This window comes from Huiozyma naganishii, chromosome 4 (assembly GCF_000348985.1).
Source record: "Huiozyma naganishii CBS 8797 chromosome 4, complete genome".
Classification (NCBI taxonomy): domain Eukaryota; kingdom Fungi; phylum Ascomycota; class Saccharomycetes; order Saccharomycetales; family Saccharomycetaceae; genus Huiozyma; species Huiozyma naganishii.
Genome location: NC_035925.1, coordinates 349,866 through 371,931, shown reverse-complemented (window position 1 = coordinate 371,931; position 22,066 = coordinate 349,866). Strand labels below are relative to the sequence as shown.

At 42.4% G+C, this 22,066-nt stretch overlaps 9 protein-coding genes across 9 annotated transcripts; 5 read left to right on the top strand and 4 right to left on the bottom strand.

The window, feature by feature from the left end:
• Positions 1-339: 339 nt before the first annotated feature.
• On the top strand, positions 340-2,775 carry RSP5 (NEDD4 family E3 ubiquitin-protein ligase; the record flags this gene model as incomplete). Its single annotated transcript, XM_022607638.1, has 1 exon — positions 340-2,775. The coding sequence occupies one exon, from the start codon at positions 340-342 to the stop codon at positions 2,773-2,775; it is 2,436 nt and encodes an 811-aa protein (XP_022464214.1).
• A 329-nt stretch (positions 2,776-3,104) lies between these two features.
• Positions 3,105-3,890, bottom strand: NSA2 (rRNA-processing protein NSA2; the record flags this gene model as incomplete). The annotated part of the gene is made up of 1 exon (XM_022607637.1): positions 3,105-3,890. One exon carries the CDS (start codon positions 3,888-3,890, stop codon positions 3,105-3,107), a length of 786 nt encoding a protein of 261 aa, XP_022464213.1.
• A 289-nt stretch (positions 3,891-4,179) lies between these two features.
• On the top strand, positions 4,180-5,259 carry LCP5 (small subunit rRNA maturation protein LCP5; the record flags this gene model as incomplete). The annotated part of the gene is made up of 1 exon (XM_022607636.1): positions 4,180-5,259. The coding sequence occupies one exon, from the start codon at positions 4,180-4,182 to the stop codon at positions 5,257-5,259; it is 1,080 nt and encodes a 359-aa protein (XP_022464212.1).
• A 222-nt stretch (positions 5,260-5,481) lies between these two features.
• VFA1 (Vfa1p) lies at positions 5,482-6,144 on the top strand (the record flags this gene model as incomplete). Its single annotated transcript, XM_022607635.1, has 1 exon — positions 5,482-6,144. The coding sequence occupies one exon, from the start codon at positions 5,482-5,484 to the stop codon at positions 6,142-6,144; it is 663 nt and encodes a 220-aa protein (XP_022464211.1).
• A 430-nt stretch (positions 6,145-6,574) lies between these two features.
• Positions 6,575-9,187, top strand: SAK1 (serine/threonine protein kinase SAK1; the record flags this gene model as incomplete). Its single annotated transcript, XM_022607634.1, has 1 exon — positions 6,575-9,187. One exon carries the CDS (start codon positions 6,575-6,577, stop codon positions 9,185-9,187), a length of 2,613 nt encoding a protein of 870 aa, XP_022464210.1.
• Positions 9,188-9,328: 141 nt separating this feature from the next.
• Positions 9,329-10,531, bottom strand: KNAG0D02130 (uncharacterized protein; the record flags this gene model as incomplete). Its single annotated transcript, XM_022607633.1, has 1 exon — positions 9,329-10,531. One exon carries the CDS (start codon positions 10,529-10,531, stop codon positions 9,329-9,331), a length of 1,203 nt encoding a protein of 400 aa, XP_022464209.1.
• A 786-nt stretch (positions 10,532-11,317) lies between these two features.
• COM2 (Com2p) lies at positions 11,318-12,526 on the bottom strand (the record flags this gene model as incomplete). The annotated part of the gene is made up of 1 exon (XM_022607632.1): positions 11,318-12,526. The coding sequence occupies one exon, from the start codon at positions 12,524-12,526 to the stop codon at positions 11,318-11,320; it is 1,209 nt and encodes a 402-aa protein (XP_022464208.1).
• A 1,983-nt stretch (positions 12,527-14,509) lies between these two features.
• RPS26B (40S ribosomal protein eS26) lies at positions 14,510-14,869 on the top strand (the record flags this gene model as incomplete). Its single annotated transcript, XM_022607631.1, has 1 exon — positions 14,510-14,869. The coding sequence occupies one exon, from the start codon at positions 14,510-14,512 to the stop codon at positions 14,867-14,869; it is 360 nt and encodes a 119-aa protein (XP_022464207.1).
• A 322-nt stretch (positions 14,870-15,191) lies between these two features.
• On the bottom strand, positions 15,192-20,255 carry PMD1 (Pmd1p; the record flags this gene model as incomplete). The annotated part of the gene is made up of 1 exon (XM_022607629.1): positions 15,192-20,255. One exon carries the CDS (start codon positions 20,253-20,255, stop codon positions 15,192-15,194), a length of 5,064 nt encoding a protein of 1,687 aa, XP_022464206.1.
• Between the last annotated feature and the right edge of the window lie 1,811 nt (positions 20,256-22,066).

Genomic DNA, 22,066 nt, shown 5'->3' with positions numbered 1-22,066 from the left:
TGTCGGATTGCCATGCCAACGTACGCCTTCTCATCTCTCGTCTTGTTCCTCTTACTGTAGTATCACGTTTCTTCTTGGCTGTTTCTCAAATTTGTCCAAAAAAAAAGAAGAAGTTAGAAAAATAAAAAATAGTTACGAATAGACTCCTTCGCCTCCTACTTTCTTCTTAAGCAACTTCAGTCTTGTTGGTACAGGGAAAGTAGAGCACGCTGCTGTTTGGGAAGAGCGGTAAGAGCAGGTTGTATAGGACTATTTTTTTCTGATAGAAGATCAGAGATCGTAGGCTATAAAGCACTGTGACTTCCCCTTTTCTATCTCTCTCTTTTTATCATTACAACTATGCCGTCTATATCGGTGAAATTAGTCGCCGCTGAGTCGCTGTACAAGAGGGATGTTTTCAGATCTCCAGACCCGTTCGCTGTGCTGACCATTGATGGGTTCCAGACAAAGTCTACAGGGGCTGCAAAGAAGACGCTGAACCCGTACTGGAACGAAACTTTTCAGTTTAACGATATTAACGAAAATTCCGTGCTCACTATTCAAGTCTTTGACCAGAAAAAATTCAAGAAGAAGGACCAGGGGTTCCTCGGCGTGGTAAATATCAGGGTCGGGGACGTATTGGGGCATCTGGACGAAGACACCGCCGTGAGCAGTAACAGAAGCAGAGAGGAAACGATCACAAGGGATTTGAAGAGGTCTAATGACAACATTACAGTCAGCGGCCGGTTGATCGTCGTCTTGTCGAAGGTCGCATCGGCTGGCGCCAGCAGTGCTGGGAGAAATGTTTCCAGAACTAGCAGTTCGTCGAACACCGTCCCGAACGGGGGCTCGCCAGCCATGACATCCGCAGCGACGAATGCCTCAAGCCACACGCCTCGCAGATCCACGACCGCCTCCCAGGCCCAGCAAGCTCAAGCGGTGGAGACTACTTTGCAAAGCGGGAGTAACACGACGGCTGCTGCTGCTGCTGCTGCAAACTCTTCTACAAGACAGTATTCGTCGTTCGAGGACCAGTACGGGAGGTTGCCACCAGGGTGGGAAAGAAGAACGGATAACTTTGGCCGCACGTATTACGTGGACCACAACTCAAGAACAACCACTTGGAAGCGGCCCACCACTGAAGCTAACGACACTTCAGAAAGAAACGCAAACACAGAACTCGAGAGAAGACAACATAGGGGCAGAACGTTACCCGACGGCGGATCAAGTAGCTCGAATATCAACGGTGACAACAGTGCAGTCTCGGTACAAGTCGGGAATAACTCCGCTACACCGGCGGTGAACGGTGCTGTCGCAGCTGCCTTTGCAGCGACGGGAGCGACAACTTCTGGACTGGGGGAACTACCCTCCGGTTGGGAGCAAAGATTCACCCCAGAGGGCAGGGCATACTTCGTGGACCACAATACAAGAACCACTACGTGGGTGGACCCAAGGAGACAGCAGTACATTAGAACTTATGGTCCAACGAATACGACGATCCAACAACAACCTGTTTCTCAATTGGGACCATTGCCATCCGGCTGGGAGATGAGACTGACTAACACAGCACGTGTCTATTTTGTGGATCACAATACGAAGACGACGACCTGGGATGATCCAAGATTACCATCATCACTCGACCAAAACGTGCCACAATACAAGCGTGACTTTAGACGTAAAGTGATCTATTTCAGATCTCAACCGGCTTTGAGAATCCTACCAGGTCAGTGCCACATCAAAGTGCGCCGGAACAACATCTTCGAGGACGCCTACCAGGAAATTATGAGGCAGACCCCGGAGGACTTGAAAAAGAGACTCATGATAAAGTTCGATGGAGAGGAAGGTCTGGATTACGGTGGTGTTTCAAGAGAGTTCTTCTTTTTGCTGTCTCACGAAATGTTCAATCCATTTTACTGTTTGTTCGAGTATTCTGCTCACGACAACTACACTATTCAAATCAATCCAAACAGTGGTATCAACCCAGAACATTTGAACTACTTCAAGTTCATCGGTAGAGTTGTAGGGTTGGGTGTCTTCCACAGAAGATTCCTGGACGCGTTCTTCGTCGGAGCTCTATACAAGATGATGTTGAGGAAGAAGGTCGTCATCCAAGATATGGAGGGTGTAGATGCCGACGTGTATAACTCTTTGAACTGGACCCTTGAGAACAGCATAGACGGTGTCTTGGACTTGACGTTCAGTGCCGATGATGAAAGGTTCGGCGAAGTGGTCACAGTAGACTTGAAGCCAGAGGGAAGAGACGTCGAAGTGACGGACGAGAATAAGAAGGAATACGTCGACCTGTACACGCAATGGAGAATTGTGGACCGTGTACAAGAACAGTTCAAGGCATTCATGGACGGGTTCAACGAATTGATACCCGAAGATCTAGTAACGGTCTTTGACGAACGTGAACTGGAGTTGCTGATCGGTGGTATTGCAGAAATAGATATCGAGGACTGGAAGAAGCACACCGACTACCGTGGGTACCAAGAATCGGACGAGGTCGTCCAATGGTTTTGGAAGTGCATCAGTGAGTGGGATAACGAACAAAGGGCGAGATTATTGCAGTTCACAACAGGTACGTCGAGAATCCCCGTCAACGGGTTCAAGGATTTGCAAGGGTCTGACGGTCCAAGAAGGTTTACCATTGAAAAGGCAGGTGAGGAGAAACAGTTACCAAAATCGCATACCTGTTTTAACAGAGTTGATCTACCGCCATATACCGACTTTGAAGCTATGAAACAGAAAATGAGTCTGGCGGTTGAGGAAACCATTGGGTTTGGTCAAGAATGAAATGAGAAACAAGAGCTTTTATTTTATAGAATTCAGAAATTGAGTTTTATTCTTTTTTTTGTTTTTACTACTACTACTACTACTACTACAATTATATTTTCTCTCTTTTTTTCCTTTCTTAGTATCATTACTATTATATATTATGCCTGTAACTTTTTTTTTGAAACCTTCACTTGTGTTTATTCCCCTTTGGTAGATTTTAGTAATCATCTTTTGAATAAAAGTGATTTCGGACGCTGTGTCTTTTTATGGTGTAATATTTTATACCCTGCAATGTGAATAATGTACATATAATTGTGTTTGTGTGTTGGAATATACCAGGAATGCATTTAAACCAATAGAACGGCGTTGACACAACCGTCTCTGTCCGGTTCATTGGTGATTTGTGCGTACTTACCCCAAACAACCTTACCACCAGCAGTAACCATCCCCAGTTCAGAAACGTTGACTTCAATAATAGTACCCTTTGTCAAAACACCCAATTGAGTGTACATTGGAGATTGAGGGTTTTTCTTAACACTGAGAATAGGCAAAAATACGGTGACCCCAAGTTCTGGGTGGGTCACATTAGCCTTCTTCTGTCTCAGCGCACTTGGTCTGATAACTCTCTCCATCTTGACGGGCCTTCTGGTGAACCCCTCACCTACAAAAGTGTGCTTAGTGATCATTCTCTTCCAAGACTTTGTTTTCGACTTACCCGTTTTAACAACTCTGAACATCTCCTCCTCACTAATACCTCTCACTTTAGGCAATGGGACGGAAAATTTGTCAGCTTTTTCCAACCGTTTCTGCTTGATAGAGGACGAAATCGCCTTTGCTGTATTCGTCTGCTCTCTGTCCAACAAATATGTAGGCAGAGCCTCCCCATTTTCGTCCATAGGTTTCGAAGCACCTTTAACTTTGCTCTGTTCATGGGCCCTAATTTTCTTCTTCATCGCCACCTTCTCAGCATATCTCTTCTTGGCGAATTGCTTACCCTTCCAACCGGTCAGACTCTGCGCCTTCGAAGACCTCTTGTGCACCTCTCTGGCCTCCCGCTTACGGATCCTCTCGTCATGATCCAACCGACGACCGTGCTGCTTGATGTGCTGCTCAATGTACTCGTTTTGAGGCATTCTTTTGGTGGTATCCTGCTGTGTTCTGCTACCAAAGTACAGAACAGTCGACGGTAAAGTACTGTCTCATCGCTTGAGACCTCTTTTTATGATGAACTTGATAATTTTTTTTCCCAATGAGCCGTCTGCAGTGACTGAAAATTTTTTTTCTTTTGAAGAAAATTTCAGATGATTTGAATTTAGCGATGAGCAGTCGCAATGCTGTTTAAGTTTGGTTGTTATTGATGGAGGAGTGTTTCTGAATGGCCGTTAGACTTTGCATATCGAAACTTCGTTAGCAGGGGAGAATATGAACCAATTGGACAGTGCGTTGGAGGCTATTAATGACTCTTTGGAGGCGACTTCGAGGTCGCTCACGCAGTTGAAGGAGTTTTATTCGACCGATTATTCAAAGGACCCAATTGCCAAGACCCTGGGTGTTCGTGATGGAGACAAGCTGGAGAAGGTTTCGTTGCTGACTTTGAAGAACGGGTCTATGCTGTCCTATGTCAACTCGCTGCTATTAGTGCTGCAGGGGAAAGTGGACGTGGAATGTAAGGATCCAAGTATGCAATTGGGGCGTGAGATGGCCATCAGGGACCGTGTGGTGCTGGAGCGTGGTGTTAAACCATTAGAGAAGAAACTGAGCTACCAATTGGATAATTTGGTGAAGGCGTACAGGAGGACCGAGAAGGAGTATTTAGAGGCTGAAAGAAGAGCAAAGGACAAATCTTTAAGTGCCCGTACCCAGCGTGGCAGTGACAGCGAAGGTTCCAGTGACAGCAGCGACAGCGAGGAGGAAGCATCATACAGACCGAACGTGGTAAGAAGTAAAGCGAAGCCGAGTGCTGTAGTCAGCACTTCTGCGGACCAGGAGCAGAACAAGGGTGCTGATGCTGAGGAGAATGCAGACGGCATTTATAGACCACCGAAGATAAGTGCCATGCTACCACCATCGTTGACGTCGAGACATTTCGAAGACAAATTCAGCGCCAAAGAACATCAAGACCGTAGTGGTAAATCTCGAATGCAGGCAATGGAAGAGTATTTGAAGGACCAATCGGACCAGCCAGATTGGGAGGCGTCTATTGGTACTAATATTGTCAATCACGGGAGGGGCGGTATCAAATCTTCAAGAGCTACTGAGAAGGAACTTGCTGTTACCAACTACGAGGAGGAGAATTTCACGAGAGTGAACCCTAACATGGGGAAGAGCAAGGTCGAAAAACGTAAAATGAAGCAAAGAGAGCGGATGGCTAAGGTTAACGTTCTTGGAGGTGAAGACTTTGGTATATTCAACAACTCCAAAAGAAAATTGGAGGATAGTACGTCGAGACGTGGTAACAAGAAATCAAAAAATGCATGGGACAGAGCAAAGAGGAGACTTTGAAAAGATGTATCATTTTGTACATACTAGTTTACGCGCTCATTAACATATAAGAAACTGTATTCTTTTACATAAGACCGAACTTTGTATTGTTCTTCATTTTCAGAATGAATTTTTTTATTCAGACTTAATGTATGAGATTGATTTAGGCTGATGACGCTCTGCTGAGTCAAATGATAAAGGGGAGGATTGGACTAATCAATAGCTCGTGAGGAAGAGGAGCAAATGAATAACGAGTATATAAAAAGAAGAGTGGCAACAAAGGACTCGCAACTGTGCATGATTTGTCAAAAACCGACTACAACGGTACTTTTCAATCAATCTGGACAGGACTGGATCTACACTTGCGAATTGCACCTCCAAAACAATCCGCAATTTGTCACGCCATCATATAGCCAAGAATATCACGATGCAGTGGAGAATTGTAAGAATAATCGGGAAGCATTGACTAAACTGAAGAATAACAATAGCACGGATAGTAGCTCATGGGATACATGGGTTAATAGACTTTTCACGAAAAAGCAAGAGAACGATAAAGCCAAACCAAAGGAGTCCGAGATCTTAAACTCAGAACTACCGACGAATACCCGGGATGACAAGGGATCCAACCCAACAAATCCTGCAAAATCACCCGACATTCAATCCCAAATTAATGATTTACAAGGACAATACGATGCAGCACTAGAAAAAATGTTAACGTTACAAAAATCCAACAAATCATTCAAACTATCGGATAAAATGTTCGCTCTAAGATTGGAAAACAGAAGGGAAAAGCAGCGTGCCCAAGAGAGGAAAAGAAGGGAAGAGGAAAACTACTCGAACACAGATCCAGAGCAAATGCAGTCACAATTTAGTTTCCCAGAAGTACCGAAAAATGTTTTGAAATAACATTACTGTCTCACGGGGAATGATCCACCGGGTAGTTTACTGAATTGATCTGGATACCTTTCGCGCTCCCCGCGGGTGTGTGACACCCAATGTACTCAGAGTCATCATCACTTCTTACGAAATATGTCTGAATTTGACGAAAACACGGCCAAAAAAGTGCGAAACAAAAAAGGTAAAATTATCCAATTTTGCCAATTATCGATGCACAACACCCTTCGGAGCAGGTTTGTGAAGCATTCCTGTACAGTTTTCTACGTCTAGTCAAGCGATTGACGCTACATACAATTTTACCAAGCATATTATACCTTTTTTTTACCGACGCTTTCCTGTAAGAAGGTCTCCTTATTTAAGTTGATGGTTTGCAGGTTATTGGTAACGTCACGTAGCGTAAAAACACTGAAGTAGGAATTACTCACATCGGACCAAGATAATGGGCAGTAACGACAATCAAAGCGAGGATAACGGACATGAAGAGATAGATGTGCCCATTGCTTTGCAGCGTATTCTAAGCCTTCCCATAGATGGGCCGCCCGATGAAAAGCACTATAGAGATAGAACAGCATTATACCAACGGAAGAGTCGACAGTATCGAAACATGCCTACTGATGTGGATCCTCCAAACTCTGAACATAATGTTCATGCCATGATACACGAATGTTTGCCTCGACGAGCTTCTGCTGAAGGTGGGTCGGTTAATACAGCGCACTATGATATGCACCTCTTAGACAAGACGAAGTCATCGTCGGCAGACTCGTTGAATGTGATATTGGACAGACAGAGGAAAACCCAATTGAATCACCCGTTGCATCAAGAGCTGATTATTGGTCATGCCGATAAGAATGGTTCCAGAGTTAAAGAAACCAATAGGATCTCTTTGACATACGATCCTGTCTCGAAACGGAAAGTCTTGAATACCTATGAGATAATTAGGGAATTGGGTCATGGGCAACACGGGAAAGTTAAATTGGCGAAGGATATAAATACAGAAGAGTTTGTGGCTGTGAAGATAGTGGACAGGCACGAGAAAAGGAAATTTCCTAACTTCTTTAAGAAAATAATAGAAAACGACAAGATTAAGAAGGAGATTGCAATCATGAAGAAGCTGAATCATAAACACGTAGTAAGACTCATTGAAGTTTTGGACGATTTAAAATCAAGAAAAATTTATCTGGTCTTAGAATACTGTTTGAGAGGTGAAATAAAATGGTACAACGATTCAAAGTGCATGGAGATGGACGCAAAGGGCCCTCCTATACTAGACTTTCAACATATCCGTAAAATTATTCGAGGCGTTGTTCTCGGACTAGAATATTTGCATTATCAAGGCATTATACACAGGGATATAAAACCGGCCAATCTTTTGATCTCAGAGGATGGTACTGTTAAAATCTCTGATTTTGGTGTTTCTTTGGTTTCAACTAGCATAATGAGGAGAAGTAGCAGCATTTCGTCAAACAGTACTTATTTACCAGAATCAGATAATAGCGAGGGATCTGACACGTTGGATGAAGTCGAGCTTGCCAAAACTGCAGGGACACCGGCCTTTTTTGCACCGGAAATCTGTTTAGGAGAGGACGTGTTTAAAAAATACAATTTCAATAAAAGTGAACTGTTCAAGGGTTCGTGTATCTCCTTGATGATTGATATCTGGGCACTGGGAGTTACAGTTTACTGTCTGTTTTTCGGTATGCTACCCTTCAGGTCGAACTTCGAATTGGAACTATTCGAAAAGATTACAAACGATGCTGTCGTATATCCATCCTACGAGGAAATGCAGTGCAACGGTGTTTCGAAAATATCATGTAAACAGGAATACGATATGGCTATGGATTTACTGTCTAATCTGCTGGAGAAAAACCCATCGAAAAGAATTCGTATTGTAGATGTCAAGCACCATCCCTTCATTTGCTGGGATTTCGACCATGTTCCCGAAAAGGACAAAGCCATGCTTATGCATAAAAAACTTGAGAAGGAATCTTTTGAAAAAAATCAAGAGGATCTAGAAGAACCCATTTCAGTGACTGTTCATGATCTTAAGAATGCGGTATCCGGTATTGGTAAAAAAATCAAAGAATCATTACTGAACAAAAATCCTTTACAACTCTACGATAACATCACCTCGTCTACTAGCTCTTTGAATAAGAAAAATCCAAGGATAACCCCCTTTAAAAAAATAGCAGAGGAGGGGGACAGGGATCTTAGTATTTTACTAAGTGAGGGTTCTGTGATGAGCAGTATACAATCCCAACCTAATCATATACTTATGGATTCCACTGACTGTTGTCCTGTGTCATCCACAACATTATCATACTTGGAACGCCAGCGCCGAAACCGGAGTACTCTTGAAGACGAAACGGGTGCAAAATCCCCTCTCCGGCAGTCAGTGAAGTATCCAAATTCAGACAACGAAATCGTCGATCAGTATCACTCTGCTCCAACTGATACTTGTAACATGGTAAGTTTGCCAATCAACTCTTCCTTTGCATCGCTCGACTCTTTCTATATTGACAATTATGCCTTGAACAGAAGCGAACGGCCTTCCCATTCATCATCACACATGAACCGAACTAATCGTTCGATATCTTCCAATTTCAGACTCAACCAATCTTCCAACGCATCATCGCATGGAATGCAATTTTATAATTCCACGTCATCACATATGGGTACTCCAATTCCCCAAAGTTCCACGCCACGATTATCAAACAAGGTATCTCCTTCTTATACCCAACGCTCTGAGAGATCAGGCAAACGCTCCGCGCACAACGCACAGTCCAATAAAGATGTTCCAACAAGACCAGAAATTCCGCGAACTGGAATACGGCGTGGCAATTTCATAAGTGCATTACAAGGCTCAGATTCATCAGACTATTCTTCGTCATCTTCATATTCCTCTTCTTCTTCATGTGATGAAGATAATGATGTTGATGCCGATGGTAGCTCACTAAATCATTCCTTATCATCTTCAGCTTCATTGCCCTTTGAATTTGTAGCAACCCCTGATAGAAGAAGCAGTATTGTATCACTGGAATATTCAAAAGTATAACAGCCATACAATTGTCACTGTTTTGTATACCCGATTCAAAGCTAAGTTAATGGACACATTGTTAAGGTTCCGTTTGCTTCATGAATAGTTGTAAAATTATCGTATTTAGATATATATGTAACCAATACATAAGTATAGCACTCAAAATGGTGCCTGATAAAAGGGTTGTTGGGGTTGCGCATTTGGAAAAGTAGGCTGTCCATGGATCGAATTGGGAGTGTTTGGTATGAACATTGGCTGCTGCGAAGCCAACGCACTCTGCCCCGAAAGTTGAGACTGTTGCAACATAAACTGCGCTTGTTGCTGTTGAATAGGTGCTTGTTGAACAAACTGCTGCTGCTGGAATGGCACCTCTTGGGCCAACGGCTGCTGCTGCTGATGGAGGGAAACTAGAGGATCTGAATGTGTTGGTTGTGCAGACATGAATTGTTGTATCGGTATAGTTTGCTGTGCTGATTGCTGAGTTGGCTTTTGAAATCCGTAAATATTACTGGTAGTGTTGTTACCAAAAGTATTATTTTGGCTCAATCCCTGCGTTGGATTAGTATAACCGGTATTATTGTATTCCATTGCTGTAGGTGCCAAATTTAGACCATCAAAAATGGCAGGCTTAGGTTGTGGAGGTAAAGAAGCATTTCCGGTAGTGTTACCACCGCTGAAACCATCAAATACCGCAGGTCTCAAACTATTGTCCGGTCTTTTTGGGAGTTTGGGAGGGGGAAGGTCGTTATCATGGTTATGCGGTTGGTCACTGCGATGATCTCTGTCTTTATTATATCTCAATATCTTCATTGCTTCAAATATGTTACCATGTGTCAAAGACAAAGCTTCAACTATATTATCAACCGAATAGAATGTAGATGATTTATTCTGGATCTGTTTTATATGCGAAGAGAATTTGCTCAACTCGTAATCTTTAGCCATTCTTCCAGTTAATACCGGGTAGATGGTACTGGAATACATCCGTTCGCCAGACGAGTCATTTTCTCTAACCATCGGATCCATGTATTTACGTTTCACAAGTTGCTCCAAGTCATATGGATCATCCGATGATGTTGACATGATTTTATTAATTGTCAAGGGTATGTTCTGGGTATTACCATTGATAAACTGATGCAGTTCTTCATTGGTCCATCTATCAAGGGTGATGGACTTTATATTGGACGAATAAGGCTCCCTGTTCAGTACCTTTCGGTGAATGGTTGCGCATCTCGTGCAGATGAACACATTATAAGTAGTGGAGCACCATTGTGGATTGTAGTTGTGGCAATCTGAGCACCAATTATTGTTCCTACTGTCATGTAGCAAATTTGCTAGTTGGATTTGATACTTGCTAGTATACATGTCTAGATGTTGGTCTCCCCTCGGTATATACTAACTAACTCTGAAACTAAATATGTCTTCTTTCATATTAGTCCTATGGAAATATTCGTCAAATTTTTATTTTCTTCGATTTCAGACTTGGTTTGACACTTTAAAGGTCCCTGTTTAGTATTGCACCATATAAGGGAACAACGGAGGTACGGCTTCAGTTATTCTTGACTGTGACGTGGCAGTTGATACCGTGTTACTATTTTTCAACTTCTGGGCTTTTTAGAAGATGATTATCACAAATGATATTACGGAATTGCCCCCTCCGAGTCAGGTAAGTAAATAATGCGAAAACCAGAATTGGTGCAAGATATGGGAGTGTTCCAAATGTAGTGGTTTCTCTTGTACGAGTTTTTGAAACAAAATTGAATACACGCTTAGGGTCTGCTAAGCCGAATATTTTTTTGGAAAGATTACAAATTTGACAGAATCAAATGAGAGTTCTCATGTTTATTCGATGATTTTTGCACAATTGCAAAACATCTTTTAACAGGATTAAAAGCATAGTCATTCTTTTGCTCCCTTGTAATTTTCGATCTAATTTACAGAGGAACTTGAACCACAGTTAAATCGTAAATTGCAAACTACTCTACATATTGAGAATGGATCTAAACTAAAGCTGAACTGCTTGAATAGTTTATTTAGATATACTGCATATCCTTCTGCAGTTTTGTCGTTAAAACTACCCATTCAAGTACAGCTTAAAGATGTATCTAGAAGGTCGTTAAATTAAATGCGTATTATAAAAGGGTGCGTGTTTTACAGTTCGTGCGTTTTCGTGTGCTGATTTAGATTATCTGATCTGCTAAACTTTCTGGCACAGATGTGACATGTGTACGGCTTTGCACCTAAGTGTAGTGATCGAATGTGTCTTTTCAAGTGTTCTTGTCGCTTGAATCTCCTTTCACAATATTCGCAGGAGTAATGTTTCGTATTGTCCGGTATTAAAGTGGGTTTTCTGCCGCGGATCTTTGGTGCCAGGCCGTTTGTGGAAGCCGGTATTAAATTGTTTATTGGGGTACTCTGAAACTCGTTTTTCAAATCCATACCAATCGGCAATGGTGTTTCTTCCTCTGTCATGATTGAGTAAGGGGATTGAAAAATCTTTGAAGGATTGACAAGAAGTTTATTATTACCCAATTCAGTTTCGTAGACAACAAGGTCCACACTCTCAGAATCTGTTTCACCGTCCAAATCCATGATGTTGTCAACTTTGCATTTATTATTGAATTTGTCCCATATGCTGTCTTTCCAGGACCTCTTTTTGCTTGCGTCCTTCCTGCCAATATCATTCACGTTATATGTTTTGGGGGTCGATTTGAAAAGATTGAACTTCCAGGAGTTTTTTGTTTTCCGTTTCTGATAACTCCCGTTATTGGACAGTAAAGGTAATTCAATATCCGCAGGGTCTCTTATGATACCTTGGTTTATCACTGGGTCATCGTCTTGATTGTCATCTACTATATCCATTTCGTAATCTGATGTATAAGTTAGAATTCCATCAAATTCTGTATCTGGCATGAAGTTTTCTTCGTAAGCTTGATCGAGTACACTGTCATTCGAATCCAGGTCAAAATCCTCGAGTTCAAAATACTTGCGTTTATCGACGTTGTAATCGGAGATGGATAACCTTCTCTTCAAACTAACGTAATCCAATCGCATTACGTCTTCATTATTATTGCCCGTTTTAAGTAACGTTTGTTTTTCTATATCCATGTCAATATCATCAGTTAATGTATTCCCAGTGAGATTATTGTTTATCTGCATGGGCTGCTGGTCGATGGATTTTAATTGCAGGTTGTAATCAACCGTACTAAGGTTATTTGTACCGTTCTGCATCAGGTTATTTCCATAGACCACAGAATTGGTATATGTGGTTCCCGTGTTGCTGTTTGACCTGTTAAAGTCCAACTCCAACGTAATGTTGGAACTGTACCTCTGTATTGTGGGGTAAAATGAAAGAGTCATTTGTATCTGATGTAGGTTGTACTTATATGATCCGAAACAAACACCCGTTGCAAGGTTTGTAAATCACAGTTTTTTCGTGGGATTATCTCGATCGTTGCTTCTGCAAGAGAGGCTGTGTCAAGGATATAAAATCAGGTAGGAATTAACGATCTAGAAAACTGTTTTCCCTCCCTAACCAATTGGGCCAAGTTCTTTAAAGTTAGTGGCATCAGTCTCGAGCGATATATATATATATATACACCAGGCGATATCATACTAGCATTCGGCAGCCGTAATGTTCAGTATTATATAACAAGCAAACTGCGGTAAAAGCAACATTACGTCTATACATTATTCCGATTTGGTAAGCGGGAAAAAAATGCACACAATAACCGTTAAGTATACGTACCGAAGGGAGGTAAGGGGGGTCGTCCGTAAGCTCTAGGCTCGTCTCTCTGCATCCCGAGACCTTCAACGGTGATATAAGGGAAGCATATAAGAGACGAGACAAAGAATTTTAATTTGGCTGAGATAATTTCACTCACGTTCTTCAAACGGCTGCCTAATTGGGAAACCGACGAAAGTGGCGCGGTCGTAACCCTGAAGTGTAAACCGCTCTCTCTCTTTGGAATACGGCGAAGTAGCAGCGCCGCTCGGAGGAACTTGGCCGCGCACGAGCCTATTCCCATGGGATTATGTCTAGGTTCCGCCGTTGCAGAGTTACTCGGGCTACCAATGGATGGGCCCTAAAGGACCGCGGAGCGTTTCCCCTTTTCATTACAAACCGTTTTTCTCTTAGTATTTACAATCACCCCTCAATACATGAAGGTTTGACGCACGACCCCACCCCTCATTTACTTCGGATACCTCATTTGACTTTTAGCGTCATTGGAAAACCCGGGTTGAGCTTATGAGTGGAAAAAAAAGGAAATAAGCCGCTTCGAGGAAGGATGCATTTTTCCTTTACTTCCACGGCTAAAACTGCACTATCAAATATACACCAGTATAGTGAACATACCTCTCTATATGTGTTCAAAGAATATTCTGAACGTAGTCATTGCTGCTGCAGTTTGCAGCACGCAATTCTAATATAACGTAATCTTACACCTCCAACTCCTACAGAGCTGATGCATATCACGACAAAGAGTAGTTGCTTTACTCCACAGTGAATTCACCCTCGAAAACGCTGAAAGTGGGGCAAATCACGATAATAACTTTGACTTCTACCCCCCTCATTTGGCTTTCTGTGCCGTCATACAGGATGGTTACTGGTCCTCTTTAATTATAAGCACAGATTCGAGTAATGGTGACTGTGTTGATAACATCCGTACACCCTTTTTAAAACTTTTTTAAAAATAAATTGGACTTTTATAGGATTTTTTTCTAAAATATCCCAAACAAGTAATCTGTTGCTCTCCATGATTTTTTTGTTGGTTCTCCCCAGCACTCATCTGTCTCCAGGCGGAAGCGTAAGACGGGGATCCGCCTACTGCCGTCGTAGCAGGGGGAGAGCCCGCCACCCCTGGTTTGTTTGACTGGCGGGAGGGAGTGCCCACACCGCATCAGGTAGACTCAGCTCTTACCGGCCACCACTCAAGCTTGCCGATTTTTCAATTTCCATTAAAACTATCTTTCTTCGATAATTTGAAATTCAACTCTTTCCCTTCGCTTAAGTCTTGTCAGTGTTATAGTCCAAAGGAAACCACAGCAGTAAATAACAAGTATGTGAACTTCACGAATAAAAGTTTTACTTTAAAGTTTCAACCAAGTGAAAGAAGATAGAGGGACTCAAACTGGAGTTAGGAACAATGAATATCGTTCAGTGGTCAAGCTATCCATTGTCTATTCCTCTTTCTTAGGCTATATTGGATGACTTGAAGTATAATTTCATAAGCATTGCTAGCAGACGCAAATGTGAATAACCTTTACTAACAATACGATTCTTTGTGCTATGTCATCATTCCATTGACTATATCACCACAACTAATTTTTTTTCAGTTCAACATGCCAAAGAAGAGAGCGTCCAACGGTAGAAACAAGAAGGGTAGAGGTCACGTCAAGCCAGTTAGATGTGTCAACTGTTCCAAGTCCATTCCAAAGGACAAGGCTATCAAGAGAATGGCTATCAGAAACATTGTTGAATCTGCTGCCATCAGAGATCTTTCAGAAGCCTCTGTCTACGCTGAATACGCTTTGCCAAAGACCTACAACAAGTTGCACTACTGTGTTTCCTGTGCTATTCACGCTAGAATTGTCAGAGTCAGATCCAGAAGCGACAGAAGAATCAGAACTCCACCTCAAAGACCAAGATTCAACAGAGACAACAAGGTCTCTCCAGCTGACGCTGCCAAGAAAGCTTTATAAGTTGGTACTCTGAATATGCAACTCTGAAAAGTATAAAGGTTTGCTTCTCAGTTACAGTATAAATATCATCAATAAAATTATATGTATAATTTTTAAAGTTAAAACACAACTATATTATTATATCTTAACAGAACTTGATCCATCCGTGCAAAATATGTCCGGCAAAGAAGGGACTACAAATTTTACCTTTTCCCACAATGCTTCGATGCTCTGATCTGTCAGCAACACATATACAAATTCTCTATTTCTAAAGTTATGTAAATATGTAAAAAGCAGTCTCGTAAGTGAAAGGGATGATGAGGCTTATTTATTCCAATAATGTTCACTTCTTTTTATTGAAAAACGAAAACGTACCTGACGTGGTACCATTAGTCACGCTCGAAGTGTTGATGCTGGAAAGAGGAGACCCGGTTTGGCCTTTCATTTTGGGAGAAACAGTCATATTGGAAGAAAATACAGATGTATGGGATGGTAATTTTTGTTGCGCCATATTTGTGTTGTCGTTTGTAATTGTATCCAATGAATCATTCGGGGCAGAACCGCCAGCAGATAATGCTGATGTGTCGGAGCTTAGGCTCATCTCTTGAAATGGTCTACACATAGTATTAGGGGATACTGAGGTTCTTGGAGAGATTTGTTGGTGAATTATACTATTTGATGGCATAGGCGTATTTGGCGTTATGGGTTGGGAATATGCGATTTGAACATTCGGTTGAGGTATCGAGGGCACCAACTTACTCTTGAGAGTCCCTAGGGTTGAAGAGGCAGTAACATTTGTCTCTGATACTCTTGTGCGCAACGTGGCAGGCCTTACACTGTGCGAACTGCCAATTGACGTTTGCATGGGGGGCATCGATATACCATGCGGTACAGATGCTGGTGACATTGACAAAGTGGGCAGTAAAGAGGTTGAGGATCTCGGGGTATGCGATACTGGCAACGGAGATTTCATTGAAGTAGGAGAGGACTCCTCCTCCTCCGAGAGATCAAGGGTTTTAATATTCTGTACCATATTCTTCTTCAGTTTCTTAAGTAACTTAGAAAACTCAATACAGTCCATGCACCGCAACATCAGTCTGCTGTCATTAACAAGGACAGATGTTCTATAGATTAGTTTCACGATATAATCGATTGGTGGTGTAGCGGTTGGAGACACCATACTTTCAATTGTTGGCTTACCAGATACAGTACCGGTAATCGGTGTGTTGCTGCCCTCCATAAAACTGTCTAGTCTGTTCGGCATCTCAGAGGCGTTGGGTCCCGTAACAGTGGTACGAATAGGACTTGGTTTATGAAGATTAATGTTGCTTATTTCACTGACGTTTGGACTAGCAGGTATGTTTTCTGAGTCAACTTTCAACAATGGATCTATTGATTCATCTAGAGCTTCATCTTTTTCCATCTCCTTTCTCATTTTTTTAACGGATAACGCTCCAAGATTACATTCTTGTTCATCAGAGTCTGACTGAGAGGAAGACGAAGTTGAGCCTCCAATATCTTTTTCCGAGAGAGAGCTGTTTGTATAAACCTTCTTAAAAACAGGTTTGTCAACCCCGTATCTTTTCAGCTTACTAGTTCTTTCTAGTTTTTCAAGTTCACTCTTCTTTTTCGGCTCTACTCCAGAAAGATTTTGTAACTTGAACAGTTCCAATTGCTCTTCAATTTCCGAGATATTGCGCTCATTATATTCGATCTGGTTCATTTTGGAGGGAGAAGATATAATATCTAATTCTGACGAGACATTATTCTCGTCATTAATAATATTTCCGATCTCCTTGTTGAGATTTGATCTTTTTCTTCTGGCGGTAATGCCACCAGCTATCGATTTGTGTCTTATACTGGTTGTTGCTATTTCTGAGTGGATATAAGATTGTGCAGGATACAAAATGGAGCCAACGGAGTTGTGACTGTTTCTTGGACCACCAGCGTACAGAACATTTGGTAGAGCTCTGGTGCTTGTTGTCGAGTTCATGCTATCCTGATGTCCACGCTGAAAACATCTACTTGCAGTCGATTCGGAATCATCATTGCTCGTCTCATTGGTACTATCTAAAGATTGACTTCGAGTAAACTTTTTCAATAGATGGATATCCATAAACCCATTGTTGATGTTCTTCAATGATTCTCTCAAGCCAGTTAATTCTTTGAACGTTTCATTATCTTCTAGAAAACGACTAATCCGTTCCTCGTCTGAATCAAAATGTTTGTTCACTGCTTCACAAAAGCCGTTTTCCATTGAAAAGACGGTGGTTTTCAGGGACTCTTCCTTTTTTCCTATTATAGAGTACAGTACTTCTGCAATCATGTCGTATAATAGGGGGATCTCATACAGCTGAGCCATGATTAGTAGATCTGATACAACAGGAGACAACAGCCATTTACCATTCACTTGGCCTGTGTAAAAGAACTCCGCAAAGGCCTTCACAGTTGCAGTTGGCCATGGCATATATAGTGACCTGGGGGTTAGCAGTGGTTCTAGCTCTAATTGTGCATGAGTGGCGCTTCCGACACTACCGGAACGAGAGGAATGAGAAGACTTGCGAGACGAGTGGCCATTCGATAGTTCAGAGATCGCTTTATCATAGGAGAGAACCTCCGGAAGGCTTGAAGACCGGGACCCAGATTTAGAGCTGAACGGAGTGGCTCTTAAGCCTTGTGAAGATCTGCGTCTTGAAAAAGATGACCGTTTTTCCGACAAGTATCGATCTATGGAACCCTTTCTAGAACCTGAAATCGACCCCCTATGTAGCTGTAAGTTTGACATCGAGTGATTAGGAGTTGGTGGTAGAGAGGATTGCGGAGGATGGGATTGGGGTGGTACCATAATGTTAAGGACACTAAATTCAAAGGGATTATGCAAGCTGCGAGCTGAGCTGCTTGATCTACGGCTGTGAGGATTGCTCTTACAATGGAGGTTGACGCCTCTCCTGTCGGAAGACGAACTCACAAACGAAATGCCACTATTTTGAGAAGCGGCGGAGCTTCTTCTTGAGTTGTTGCTGCTTGTGAACTCCCTTAAAGGCGTTCCACGCCTATCCAAATGCGGTGCGTTAGCCGGTTCTATGTGCTTGGGGCCTCCCGTATGTTTTAATGCCAAAGTTGGTGACGCTAATGGGTGGGACGCGCGACGAATACATACAGAGCCTCGATTACTTCCGTGTTCAGTGGCATCAGACGCTCTCCTTCTTCCTTCACTCCATTCCTGTCCGTCCGTTGAATTTATGACGATTTCAGACGAGTTGGTATCGTTGCTATCTTTAAATGGGACTCTAAAAACTGGTGGATTTGGCGGATTATGTTTTTTCGTAGAAGGTTGCTGTGATGGAGACACAGCTCTGTCGTTATCTCGTTGGGTTCCCTGTATACCCATGTATTCTTTCGAAAGATCAAAAGACTTACTAGGTTCGAACTGTGGTGACAGGATGTACGCAGGTGGCGACGGAGATGATTCGTGACTTTCTGCAGCACTTAAATTAGACGCTCTTCTAGCGGAAGTTCTGTTTTTGGATAGGTGTAGTTTGCCAAAATCGGTCTCCTCCTCTATAGGATCCGTTCTCGAAAGAGTGCTATTTCCTGTTGCAGTCCTTGGATTGTCTGGATACAAATTGATCAACCCAGAGTCCAATCCATAGTCCTCGTAGTCATTACAGGCTCTTGTGTATCCATTGGCGAGCAGAAAATTGAAGTATCTACCCCATCTCTCTCTCAAAAGGTAGAGGGGAACTGTAACAGAATCTCCCTCAGATGTGATTAGCTCAAAATCGGAAATGGACTTTCCAAAAATTCCCAAGGCATCTTTCCCCAGGACCATCGCGTAAGGTGGGAAAACAGAACTTGTGGACTCAATCTCCAATGGTGACGTTATATATTTGATGTAGTTTTCGAACTGCGATGGAGATTTGATCTCTTCCTCCACTGGGGCAGACGCTACTGATCCAATCGAGCCCCTGAAATGTGACAGTTTTGCCGTTGTCTCCTCCATGGAGGTTTTACTCAGGATATTCATGATGGCCAATCTGAACGAAAGTAAGTAGTCAAATTTTTGTACTGTAGAAGAGTGTAAGTCGTCATGCTCTGTACCCAGTAGTACGGCTCTATGATGTGAAGTCCAGCCAAAAAGTTTCCAAAATCTATGTCGGTTTAGGTCACTATCGGGGCAATCTATGCTTAATTTAGTCCAATCCGCTGTAGAAAGGTCAAAAATGTAACAATGGAGGTCATTTGCGTCATTTACTTTATGGAAGCCCGCGACAATTATCCCCTTCTTGAAGAATACCGCAGAGGGCGATTTCAAATTTAGCGGGATCTTTAAAAACTGGCTACTTTGTGTCGAGATCATTCTCATACCTTTGGACTTCGGTAAGAGTGGTAGTGCAATAACCGGTGACATTATATTTTCCTTTTCATTCTCCACGTCTTCTTTCGGGAGGAACACTTTATTTGGTTGTTTATTTGTTTGAGCGGCAGCGTTCCGAAGTATCGTGTCATATTTCGTTGCAGGTATGTTATTATTTTGTGAAAGGTAGAAAGTCAACGTGGAGGCCTCCAATTCGGCGTGTTCGATTAGCAAGGGTGCGTTCTTATCATTAGTCAGACAAACTGGTTCACCGCCGACATTTGTCAAAACCCCATTTTTCGAATCCAAGTTTGCGGTTTCCCAGTAACCTTTGGTGATATTGAATACGTCTATGTGTGCGATTGACTGATCCATGTTATTTAGCCCACCGATAATAAGTAGCTTGGTATCATGTGCCTCTGAATATGTGTTCAGCACTTGTGTGGTGTGGTTGAATCTCCTTGTTATCTGAGGGTCCTCACTTAGTAGGGACCAAACCCTATTTGTCAGGTCCAGTTTCCACAGTTCGTTCGTGGCTATCAGTTCATAGCCGTTCGTCGATACAATAAGGCCTCCAAAGACGTACATCGCTGAGTGAGAATAAGATATTGTGTGGAACAATCTCTCTCGCATCGGCACGTCTGGGTTTTTGAAAGATGTGGGCAATCTGTTCCATTTCCTCGATATGAGATCCAAGAAGAATATCTCGCGACTTATCCAATCGGACAAGTTTTTGAATGCAATGACACTGTTCTTCTGTTTTGCAAAGTATAGTATGATCTCCTTTTGGATTGTGGCAGAATCGATAGTGTTCAAATTTAGCGGGATGATGAGTCCGCCGTGGACAAATATCTCTGATCGTGACAAATCCACCGCGGCCCCGGTCCTGCACTCCAACAGCAGTCTCCGCTTTGCGATTGTATCCTGAATGTTATTCTTCTTGTCATCCCTGGTAGAATCGTCGTTGTACTTTAGTATCTGTTCGCCTGCCGGTAATTCGGGAAGCCGGAGCTTATAGCAGGTACTGGAAGACGGTCTTAGGAGAGCCATTGAGGTTGCGGGAGGTGGGGGAGGTTCAAGTGTGTATAGCTGACCCTATCTGAAAATATCGAAACCCGATACAGGAAGGGATTGTATGAATCAGCTCGAACTTACTTAAGATAAATTGCCTGCGATGAAGACACTAGGAAAAAAAGAAAAAAAAAGTGAAAAAAAGTGAAAAAAAGCGAAATAGCTCAATCACCGACTTCTCAAATTCCGAATGAAATAGTGGCCGGAAGTTGAACAAGAAAGGAGAGCGGAAAGGGGGAGGAGTATTACAAGTTCGGGTGTTCTTTGATACTCAAAGTACCCAACACCGAAATCTTGATTTTGTATAAAAAATCGGTAAAATCCAAGAGAGAGAGTATAGAAACAAGGTAGTCGTCCATTTTACTTTCTTTTTTTACCTTTCTGGTGGTCCGACAGTCTGTCTGGCGTTTCTTCTCAGTCGCCCAGATTATTACCCGAACAGGCTCTAACCGGTCTTCACTCATACAAAGTCGGGGTGAGCTAAGCAACAGGTATTACGTTATGTTGGCAAGTGATGTATAGGACATGGGTTCGGCAATGGCCCAAGACCAAAACAAGAAGATAAGAAAAAAATAGCAATTTCTATAACCGTTTCAGAAGGAAGGCAACATAAGTTTTATAATCCTATAACTCGAAAATCGAATTTATGTCAGAGATTGTTCACGCAAATGTTATTCATCATTAAGTTATAGAAAATTTTTTGGCTGTTCCATTCTTCCCGCATTGTCAGCTTCAACTTGCGAAATCTTGCTTGGGACCAGATCAAATTTCGAACCGGGAACACTTTCCCAGACAGATTCATGGTTTTTCCCTCTTTGAGCTGTTTCCTTATTGTTGGGAACCCGCTCTTTGAGAAGTCCAAAATTTCAAAATTTTCTCTATTGTCCCCGAAATTTCTTGCTTGTGCTGGTAGAGCCATGAGCAGGTAGAAAAACACACGGTTTTGGTTATGCCCGTTTGGTATGTTACGTCTTGTTGGTGTTCTGACCAAAGTATTTAACTTGGAATATTGTAGATTTGTAAACAGAATGCAGAGCGCGGAGGGTATATAGCGTAAACTTTGGTTTTAGATTTGGTAATGGATTGCTTGAAGTGTGTGTGAGACCTGTGGGTATCAATATAGTTAGCTGCATGATAATAAGATGCACTTTCGCCCGTCTAAAAGAAAAGCATCTTTGAGTTGGAGAACATTAAGAACGTTGGGTGACAATCTCACAGTAAATACCAAGATGGGTGCGGACAGTGAGAAGTTTGAGTCCAGGAATAGAATCTTGGAACTGCACAGCCCACTAGAAATCCAAACAATAAGAATGCCAAGCAGAATTAATTCCACATAAAACGCTATTGGCAGGGAGATCTACTTGTTTACAACGACTGCTATACCGCGGTATCCTCCCTATCACGAACCTACAAAGAGAGAGGTCAAGCTATATACGCGGAAGCAAACTACCCCCCCCCCCCCCACGATTGGTTAACGCGACGCACTCTGTGAGGTTTTTTCGTTTTCTCTTGCATAACCCCCGGGGAGGGGGCGGTTCCCCCCCTTTGGCGCAGTAAAAGGGAAAAACCCCAAGTAAATTAAGTAAGGAACTAGGTATCAGGAGAGAAAGCAACGAGGGGTGCGCGAAACAGAAAAGAATCACAACGTCGAAAAAACAAAAGTTTTCGAAGACGGGGAAAAAAAGGAAAGAAGAAAAAATTTTTTGTAGAAAAAAAATTTAATTCAAGTGTTTGTTACGAAGTGGGCCCTCCTTCACAAAGACACAAAAGACCGTTTACACAAACACTTG